This window comes from Clupea harengus, chromosome 2 (genome assembly GCF_900700415.2).
Source record: "Clupea harengus chromosome 2, Ch_v2.0.2, whole genome shotgun sequence".
In the NCBI taxonomy this organism is placed as follows: Eukaryota; Metazoa; Chordata; class Actinopteri; order Clupeiformes; family Clupeidae; genus Clupea; species Clupea harengus.
The window spans coordinates 32,140,506-32,151,499 of NC_045153.1; the positions used below are offsets into that span (position 1 = coordinate 32,140,506).

The window sequence follows — 10,994 nt, forward strand, 5'->3', positions numbered from 1 at the left end:
ATTTTTCTGCCTACAATGGCCCTAATACACTGTTGTACAAATCAGTATCTATCTTTTAAAAACCTTTTCTAGGGCTTTCGGTTGAATGATGGAAAACAGATCTGGCCAAAACCTGTAAGCAGTGAAACTACTGCACTGTTATCTATCTAGTGCAGATCTGCTCCACAGTATGCACCCGGGTTCCAGACCCATTTAAAGGCTTTCATGCCATGAGAGATGAGAGCTGTTCGAATTGTGTGGTCTACGTACGTCTGCATAGCCGTTCTAGCAGCTATAGGTCAGTCATGTTTCATCGTACCGCGGGTCATCACCTTCATCACTCAACAACTTCTTATCTCAATGGGGACAAATGGAACAAAATGTTCACACTGTAGTGCTGTCAAAATTAACAAAGTCATTTTTGGGATTCATTTGAAATATTTAACACGTTCAAAATTTGTATGCAATGCCTGGGTTTTGTTATTCTGTTTTGTTAGTGTATATAATGGTTCAAAATGATGTGGGGGCATCCAATGTTCACCTGACACAGAGCTTTGAATTCACAGGTTTGGTAGTTTATTGAGCACTTCAACTAACCCAATGGGCTGCACACCACCTTCTAACTACCCACTGAGCAACAACAACAAAAATGGCAGACCATACGCAGAACTATTCCACGCTGTGAAGGGGATGTCAGCCCTTTCCAAAGAACTGAACTGTCATTGGGCATTTTTATCTTTAACAGGATCTCGAACAACTTTAATTCAATTGAGACTGATGAGAGTGGCAGTTCCAACTGTATTGGCATCACAAGCCCAACTGCAACCTGTACGCAGCTCGTCATGCTGTGACTTTGCACATTTGTGTTTCAGAGTACATCATGTCAGTACAGGATGAGTCATCTCATCTCTGTATCAATGAGATCAGTGTTCTATGTGGTCCCACTAGACGTAAAGCTGATGACAGAGTTCAACATGTACGGTTTCAGTCATCCAGAAAGGCAACAAACCCAAAGCCAATGTTCAGAGGTCGATCAGGAAGATGGTGAAGGATGTTGCTGTCAGAAACACTTCATTAAGAAAATCATCAAAAAAGATGTTTAAGCTTACTGCAGACCTATCACTGCCATGCTTCGAGAGAAAAGACTGGAAAGTCTTTATTGCCATTATTTTTAGTCATGAGAAACTCCCAATTCTTGAACCACATGACAGATAAATTATATTAAACAAAAAATGTATGAAGTTTCAGAGAATTTTAAGCTTATTTTTAGATCCAACAATCCAATGAATGTTATTGGTGACGTTATTGGTCATCGTAGCTTCAGATGGTCAACAGTGCCAGCCCATATTCATACCTCAGAAAGCATATGTTTGTTGAGATGATAACAGCAATTCAACAAGACGGGGCACCTTGCCATGCTGACAAAGGAAATGACAAGACTTCTAGGACAGATACTTGGCCTCTCAGCTTGCCTGACCTCAATCTGTTGCATTACATTGTGTGGGCAAGAATAGGGGGTGGAGGCCTGTAAGTAAGTTCAAATGAGGCTCTGAACATATCTCCGAAGAGAGCCTGTTCGAATATGGGAGAAGACACATGTGGAAGCTTCCTGCACCATGTAGAATGGTTGAAGGATGCTCTTTAGGTGCTTACAAAGTGAACAGGGCTAATATCCCCAGCTGTTCTCTAACCTGGGTTTACACTCGAGAGGTCTTTTGCACCCCTTACAGTGGGTAGCATATAGTATGAAAAGATAAGGTGTCATCTTTCTTCTTTAGGCAGCCTTCTTTTCTGAAGCATATGAGAGACCTGGTCTTTGTGTGTGTGTGTGTGTGACACCATACATATTAGCCAACGGAATGAAATATCCCCTGTATTATTAAATGAAATTCACCAGTTCAGTTCACCATTCAGTCATTTCAGTATAATATGTTTTTCTGAATCTCATGACCACATAAATCAGGAACGGTCACAAACATCTTTTAAAAGAACATGCAGGTATACAACTGAAGACATATTTAGAAAAGTACTTTATTAATTAAAATGATATAAATAAACATATTATTTAACAACGTTTTTGGAAATATGAAGCAACTTAAAAAAACTAATATATTCTGTTTTTGACTGAGCACACAGAATTGTCATGTGAAGATAAATACATAAGTTCCTCAACTGAGAAACCACTCATTTAAGCTTTCAAACAGAGGCACTGTGCAGGAGAAAAATATGCTGAATTGACCAAAAGAAGATATCTTCTGAAAACATAAACTATAGAAGAGCAGAAAAACAAATGTACATGTTTTTACATATAATAGACCATTTAGTAATGATCTAATTCACAACTATTCGTATCAAATAAATAAATACTTTTAGTGCATTTTCCCTTGCACACTCAGTGAGGTGAGGAGAAAGAAACGCTTACATCTTAAATTAACAGTGTACCAAAGTCAATTTGGTTCCACGTATTTCTTAGTCAGTGATTTCAGCTGTTACACTGACAAGAAGACAGGCCAGCTATCTTAAATCTTACATTTTGTAGTCTCCTTATAATGCAGGACAGAATTCTGTGCAATAGGCGAGTCAAGACTTTTTCTGCCATCCTCTGTAAGTACATCCTATACAATGTACCACTAACCCTGATTACAAGTCCAACAGTAAATGTGCCACAATAACGCCTTGTGGGCAAAAGGCCACATGTATAAATCAGAACTCATTAGTTTGAGAAATTCTCTGCAAAAAAAGGAGATCCATGTTAAGATGTAGCTCAAATGCATGCAAGTCCATCTTGTCGAGAAATCTAGAAAATCCAGATATCCTTCTCCCTTTTTCTTGGACATGAAATCAATTATCACTCACTCCATTTGCGATGACTTTTTAACCGATCTAAAGACTCATTCACAAACACGTGGTCATTGTCAGTCCTGTACTCACACACAGTCAGACACGTGGTCATTGTCAGTCCTGTACTCACACACAGTCAGACACAAACACGTGGTCATTGTCAGTCCTGTACTCATACACAGTCATACACAGTCAGACACAAACACGTGGTCATTGTCAGTCCTGTACTCACACACAGTCACACACAGTCAGACACAGACACGTGGTCATTGTCAGTCCTGTTCTCACACACAGTCAGACACAGACACGTGGTCATTGTCAGTCCTGTTCTCACACACAGTCAGACACAAACGCGTGGTCATTGTCAGTCCTGTTCTCACTCACAGTCATACACAGACACGTGGTCATTGTCAGTCCTGTTCTCACTCACAGTCATACACAGACACGTGGTCATTGTCAGTCCTGTTCTCACTCACAGTCATACACAGACACGTGGTCATTGTCAGTCCTGTACTCACACACAGTCATACACAGACACGTGGTCATTGTCAGTCCTGTACTCACACACAGTCAGACACAGACACGTGGTCATTGTCAGTCCTGTTCTCACTCACAGTCATACACAGACACGTGGTCATTGTCAGTCCTGTTCTCACTCACAGTCATACACAGACACGTGGTCATTGTCAGTCCTGTACTCACACACAGTCATATCCATACATTTCCATTTCCATCCCTTAGGAAATGTGACAGTAGATCACATGGCTACATTTATGCCAGCTATATACTCTTGCAAGTGGACTACTACAAAGATAAATAAACCGATAACAAAAGAACTGTTTAAAAAAAAAAAAAAATACCCTGGGGACTGATTCTATTTTCGCCCTTGATAAAGTTCATCCATGTATCCATGGGCTTGTTCACATTGTTCAATGGTTCTTGGGCCTTGCCCCTGGTTTACTATGAAGGAGACATCACAACAGCTGGTTGCTGACACGTCAGACCAGTCAGTGAAAATCATGAAAAACAGTGAAACAGTGCTACAACAAATAACACATACCAGGAATTTGGAATTTGGATTTGCAATAGGATGTGGTACCAGAGCAACTTTGCAGGTTGCTTAAAAAAAATGTGTTTAAACGGAGCAGGCTGTTTTAAAATGAAATTGAGTTTCTGTGGCACTGATAATTATTGTCCCTTAAAACTAATTACAAAACATACATACAACATTTAACAGAGTTCATTGATAGTGCCCAGTTTCAAAGCACCAAAGTAACTCCCCTCAGGCTCTGGGTCCAGTAACCAGGAGTTTGACACATTCACAAAGATGCCATCCCCTTGATTGAGGTGGATACCCCTCCCTTGTTGCACACAGTACATATTGTAGTGTTTGTCATCCCACCTCATGGTACTACCACTCTTCATGAGAAGGACAGGTTTGATGGTAGACTGGGTGTGCTTCTCATGGTAAACATACTGGATCAACTGGGCGTTGCTCACGTCTGGCTGGTCGGAAGAGGAGCCTGCGCCCTGAACATAGTGCCGAAAGCAGGTCTTGGCATAGACATAGTACAATCCCCCTTTTTCCACCAGGATCCGCCCGTCACTGTATCGGATCTTCTTCAACCGCCCATACTGATCATTCCAGTGGATCATAACAGTCTTCTCATCTTCTGCTAATGCAAGCATACATATCATAAGACATACAAGACATAGTGAGGTTCAGATCCTTTTCAGTACCACTTTTGTATTGTTCACACTGGGCTCAATACATTGCTGAGTACATGCAAGGATGAGCATTATGTATGTGTGTGAAGGTTGTGGGGAGTATGCCAGGTTAGACACCTGAGGCTGACACCTACTGTTGGAGAAGTCAATGGGTCCTCTGATAGGAAGATGGGCCTCAGGGATCACTTCTCTCTTCTTGGGGCATTTGGTTCTTTTCCTTGGATCCTTCAGGGCATCCGCGAGGTACGGTTCAGTTCTCATCTCCTATAGATGTGAAAAAATGTAGGGAAAATGATATCATGACCACACTCTTATATCTGTACACAGAGATGCATCACAAAAAGGCAAATACCAAGATAGTCTTAGCAGTTCCCCTGAATGAATGTTTAAACAGTTCTAAACAGCTTGTGGCTCTTAAGTTTTTGCTTTGGTTTGAGTTTCTGTGAAAAGTAATGTTTTCAACAAGTCACTGACAGGTTGTAATGCTACAGGTGCAGCTTGTTCTCTCTTTGCTCCCTGTGTGTGATGATGAGCAGACCCACAGTCACGACACACAGTCCATTTATGCAAGATGAAAACAAATAGCAATGAGAAGGATCAGGATAGGAATGTGTTTGACCTAAACATGGTTCAAGCACGAATAAACTTCCCATTATTCCTCTGTGTGATTTTAAAGGGGCCTTCTGTTGATAACTTAGTATTTATCAGAGGAGTACACAAGCTTTGAGGTGACATTCTCCAGATGTTGTCAAACAGCAATAAAAGTAAATGTACACTTGAACTACATTATAAATTCATTTTCTATTCTATGCTTTTAGAACTGCATAAATATCCAGGGTTACGGGGAACACTTGAAGATCTTGTTTGCAGAATTGTTTGGATTGTCTTTGCAGCAGCATTTAGACCTAACTATCCAAAAGTATTTATCAAACCCCAAGAACAGAATGTTGTAATTCAAATCAATGCAGTTGTCCAATTGTGGCCTGAAAGCCTCAATATGTAAACATTTGAACAAGATATTGTTTCTGTATAATAACAAATGTTCCCAGTAATTCAATTAAAGGACTCTGCATTTTGTTTTATTGCTTTAAAGCCTCCTAAGAATTGAGATGATCACAGATTCAGAACTGCCCAACATACAAATCAAAGCTTGATTCAAAGGAAGTGCAAAGAAATATCGCCTGTCATGCTATGGGTCTCAACCATCTATGTGATCATTAGTGGGTAAGCAGTAGAACTTGTATATTGGGATTTTATTTTATTTTATTTATCTTATTTTTGATTTATTGTCTGATTTTGATTTAGGTTTGATATATACGTTAATGCCTTTTTTTTAGGTTGTATAGCCTTTTTCACTCTGGCAAGAGGACTGCCAATGGAAACTAGCCTTTTGGCTATAATTCGGTGCATTTACATCTTAATGTTCATGAATGTACACTGTCCCTCTTGATCAAATAAACAAATTGTATTATTGTATTGTATCTATTTATGACACTGTGTATGTCCAAGCTGATATATCAGTTTGACAATGACTACATTACAGAACAAGGTTTTGAATTCATAACAGGAAAGCCTTGATGTAAAAACATGAGTGTTTTCCCAGGGAGATTTTGTGTTTCTTTTATTTATGATCAAACGGACGAGCATCTAAATAATTGTGTCAGAACAGCTGTACAGAAACTGGGACCAATGCGGCACAGGCTACTCAGTGATACCAGATCTTCCCAGTATGAAGTAGAGATCTATCTAAAAAAAGCCAATACATCATACAACATCTAACAATCCAATGAAAATGTCTGGGGACAAGAGAGGAATGTCAAAGCCACACTATTCTGTTACCAATGACACCAGAACACACCTTCACTAATTATGAAAAGGAGCACAATGCATTTTTTGGTCACTGAATAAGCTTTTAATATGTTAATGTCATGAAGTCAACTGAAAGGTTGGAACTTGGAACTTGTAAAGGTTTCAATTCCAGAGGTTGCAACAATGGGCTCACAGATGAGGAGAAGGCATCTGATTCTGGGGTTGACCTCTTTACAGGCAACCTGACCACGCTGGTTAGAGAAATATTCTACTGCAGCTGTGGTTTGTGCAGCCATGTTTACTTTTCTCTTTATATACAAATATGGGAAACACTAAGCACATACTTAAGAAAGTTGGTGTACAATTATTAACATAAATGTCACATTAGCTGGATCTACAAATGAAAGTGTCTTCCAACTTTCACCCCATAGGCATGGTGCAAGCCCCGGCATATACTGCTGATGACGGAGGGAAATGTTCTTTTAATAGGTGCTAGGAATGGTGTAATCTTAACAAACCCATGGACATGGAAATAAGATCATTTTTATCTTATCAGAATCATATTTCCCTCGAACTTGGACCACATATGTTCTGCTGTAACTATGGTTACATTTTTACCATAGGCAAGGAGGATAACACAGGATAACACAGCATGTGTTTTGGAAAGATTTACTGTATATCCCTGCATAATGGTATTACCCAAACTAAAACAATACTGTCCTGAAAACAATCAGCATCCTTTAACTCTTTTGCAGATCTCCAACAGTTTCTCCATACAGTTTCATAATTCATAGGGAATAACTGATGACAACCATATGGCTTGATATTTGAACATTAAGCATACAATCCATCTCCACACATTGGAATCTGTTTGTATGGTGTTTGCATATTACACAATGTAAGAAATGGCAGACACTGTATGTAACGTGTATATGCTGATCTATATGCATCACTCACCTCTAATGGTTGGGTTGAGGAAAGATCTACCTGAAAAAGAAAGCATATAAAAATGAACATTTCTTCTCAGTATGCACAATGTTAAAAAAGCAGTAAGAATTTAGTGTTACACAGTTAATGTACCCTGCGTTGAGTAGACAAGCACACTCCCTCATCAGACTCGAACTTGCAACCTTGGGTGCTAACGTCTGTCACTAACACTTCTCTTAAGCTGTCAGGGAGTGAGGTTTACTCACTGCACAGCACTATACCCGCTGGCTACCATTTATCTCCCCCACCAACCCCCTAACCTTACTCCTTGGTCATGGCACCAATGTAACCGGCTGTTGGCCAATGGAGGGCCGTCAGTGAGCTTCTACAGTAACTGTATTATATGCAGAAGAAATTATTATAGATCATTAAAATAATCAAGAATTATTTCCTTTTTCAGAGAGTATGTAGCCAATGCAATACAACAGGTGCACCTAAGAGGTATATATATATATAAGTAATATGGGAGCACTAGACACAGAAATGGACTGCAGGTTTAGGTAATCATATTTTCAGATGGCAAATGGGGTGGGATTGGAGATTGCTGGCTGATGTCAGTAGACAACTTCAAGTTCCACAATGCATTGCTGTGACTGTTGCTATGAGACCAGACATGGTGTTGTATTCCGAGTGTGAGGGCATTGTTTACTGTTTTGAGTTAACAATTCCCTCTGAAGATACGATGGAAAAAGCATTTGAAAGGAAGGAGCTAAAGTGTGCTGAACCAGTAGTGGAAGCAAGGCAATGAGGTTGGCAAGCACACACACAACGCTAGTGGAGATAGGTGTTGGAGGCTTTGTAGCTAAATCAACCACAACACTTCGGTTGGCTTTTGGTTTTTGAGGGCGGTCACTCAAAGGAGCTTTACAGGAGTTTTCTGAGGCTGCTGAAAAAGCTAGCCAGTGGTTGTGGCTGAGGTGCTCGCAGACTACTTCGTAACATAACCTGAACTAAAACGGAATATGTGAAATCTTGTCGAGGTCTATCTTGAGGTGTATCTGTTGTTGTCTCTGGTAGTGGCATGTATTCTAACCCATCATGAGTATGGAGGGGGGCGGGGGGGAGCTATGGGACCACAGTCGCCATTGTTGAGCCCTCTGGAGGTGATGTGGGCCTAATTCAACGAAACACTGATGAAGGAAGGTGCCTGCTTGTAAACCCCAGTGAAATGCTCACAAAGCAGCTATGTTGTTGTTGTTGTTGTATACAGCTGCTCAGGTTCTATGGTTGGGCAGTCATGATGATGTGTTTTGAACACTTGAGGGCTACAGGCAGCGCATGAAGGAGGGCCTTTATGGATCATGGGTACAACATGCGATGCATATTGCGGCTGTCTGCAGTCAGTTGTGCACTGTTGTTGTATCTATGTTGGCAGTTCTTATATTGCTTAGGTTGCTGGCTATGAGGACTTGCATGTGATGGTGAGATGATTGGACACTGTGGGAAGTCCCCAACCAATAGCACAAGGAATTTAACATATTTTCCTTAAACTTAACTCCTCGGGGTTACAGGAACACACCCCATTGTTTACACCGAAGACCCAGTAAACAACATAGGCTAGCAATTAATTAAAGTGTTCAAAATTCAGATCAGAACAGGCTGCACTTAATTAGAAGATGTTCATTAGCAAGTTTTTACTTCTTTGCTTCTCCTTGTTTGACTATGATGATTCTATTCATTTCAAAGCATATCTAAGCAAAGGAAAGCCAAGAACAATGCTGAGACTTTTTTTTTCCCCAAAGGGTGGGAGGGCTTAAACAAATTATCTTTCCCACCAAGGGCACGAAAAGGCCAGTGTTTTCGTATATATCACTAGTGACCAAATAACTTGAAGCCTTCATGTGCAAATTCTGCAAAAATAATTAATCCAGTGGCAATATTGCTCTCGCAATTAGTCTCCTGTTTAAATCTCTTTCTCTCCCTCGATTGGGACTTCATGTAGCCCATTGTAAATCGGCAAAACTCTGCCAGTTAAAAGTTGCTGTTTTACCATATTTCGCAAAGTAGCCTAGAAGGCTACAACAACAATCCACACACCATAACCAAACATTAAAACACGGTCCCGGGACCTAATTATGCAAGCTCCGACACTAGTTGCAGGAAAAAAAACCTAGACTAGGCTACTTTTTTAGGTCTGCATTGGCTTAAGAAAAGTCATTACCCGCGAATCATTAGATATCAAAACAAACCCAATAGTCGCATGTTTCATGACATTTGTGATAGGCTAATTACCACCTGAAAGCTTTCGGTAAACACAACAATATCGCGCACAGATAGCCCTCTCGTCTTCCTTTCTTGAGACCTTGACGACACCCTTACGACCGCGCAAATAACATAGACTGGCAAAAGTCGTTCGATTGTCCAATGCAATTCAACAAACAACACTGTTTAGCATGTTTAGTAGGCTAAATATCGAGCTAGTGCGTTCACTGAATAGCAAATATGACGATACCATAAATTCAAGGCAAAGTTTGAACCATTTACAGATATCTTGGATTTAAACTGGTCTCTTGACTGAAAGTGAAACTTTTCAGGTGTCACCGAACGCTTTGGTATTGCGCCCATTACATTTTATGTAGAATCTTCGCAACGATGTAGGCCTATGAACATTAGTATTTTGGCCCCTTACCTCGCGTAGATACCCAGTTAAGTGTAGCAAAATTGCAACACTTGACGCGACCTGCAACAATCCAATTACAGCAAGAGTTCCAAAAATAAGTGATCTATAAGTCGGCGCAGTACTTTGGGCAGCATGAAATCGCGGCTGACCGGTCTCCATTTCGAGATGGTTCCGCAGGTAACTACGGTATTCATTAGCTGCCATGAGCGCTTGTTTCAAATATCCTTCTGAGTGGGAGGAAGTCAGTAATGACCGAGAATTCATATAAACAGTGGGTGGGCAGTGTAGTTTGGCTCCCTTGAAGAGAGACAGCCAATCAGATTATAGTGGGTGATCTCTTCTGATATAGTACGGAGTGAGTGTAGATTTAACCTGAATGCTCTCTTAAAGACGTGTCTCTGAATGATATGCGTCATTAGTATGACAATGTTTCATAGTTATTCATGAGTCTGGTCAATGTCATTTTTTTTATAGCCAAAACCACCTTGAACATGTTGCAATAAGAAAGCTATAACTATATTACAACCACTCCTGAACAGTATACTTAGTGAACTTGAATGTGATGTAGGCTAGCATATAAGGCCTAGTTTGCGGACTTTTCATGTACAATAATGTGAACATCTCCATGACACTCATGTAGTTTTCTGTGTTCATTTAACATTCCGTTGCCCTATATTTGGGTTTGGGACTCCCCAGACCATGATACAGAATCCCATCTCACAGACCTCCATCTCGCAATGCTAAAAAAAGTGGAGAACAAAAATCCTATATCCGCTCCAAAATGTAATGGGTTCTTCCTTGGCCCATGCTACACCCCTCCACCAAATCAGCCTGACAATCATGAAAATCAGTCTGGTAGTTTTGCGTAATCGTGCTGACAGGACAAACCAAACCAAACCAAAAACATAACCTCTTTGGCAGGGTATATCACACTGCAAAATAACCCAAGTTAAGGACAAGCACAAGGAATAGAAATTCTGTCTGAATAAGTATGTCACTTTGGGATTGTTTTGTTTAATTAATTTCATAC

General features: G+C 40.3%; 1 protein-coding gene across 2 annotated transcripts; it reads right to left on the reverse strand.

Annotated features, from left to right (window-relative positions):
• Positions 1-1,990: 1,990 nt before the first annotated feature.
• Positions 1,991-10,227, reverse strand: tnfsf11 (TNF superfamily member 11). 2 transcript variants are annotated; one of them, XM_031561155.2, is made up of 4 exons: positions 9,974-10,227; positions 7,315-7,344; positions 4,683-4,812; positions 1,991-4,493 (listed from the first exon to the last, which is right to left on the reverse strand). In XM_031561155.2, the coding sequence occupies exons 1-4, from the start codon at positions 10,166-10,168 to the stop codon at positions 4,051-4,053; spliced, it is 798 nt and encodes a 265-aa protein (XP_031417015.1). In that variant the 5' UTR covers positions 10,169-10,227; the 3' UTR covers positions 1,991-4,050. The 2 variants fall into 2 exon arrangements, with proteins under 2 accessions (XP_031417015.1, XP_012675238.1); XM_012819784.3 differs by having other exon boundaries at positions 1,991-4,496.
• Positions 10,228-10,994: the final 767 nt, after the last annotated feature.

Excerpts from the sequence above, each read along its gene's own strand:
- tnfsf11 (XM_012819784.3), bottom strand. The coding sequence starts at position 10,168 with ATGGCAGCTAATGAATACCGTAGTTACCTGCGGAACCATCTCGAAATG. Across the intron at positions 7,345-9,973 it reads TAACTGGGTATCTACGCGAG|GTAGATCTTTCCTCAACCCA; the intron begins GTAAGGGGCCAA and ends TTTCTTTTTCAG. Across the intron at positions 4,813-7,314 it reads CCTCAACCCAACCATTAGAG|GAGATGAGAACTGAACCGTA; the intron begins GTGAGTGATGCA and ends TCACATCTATAG.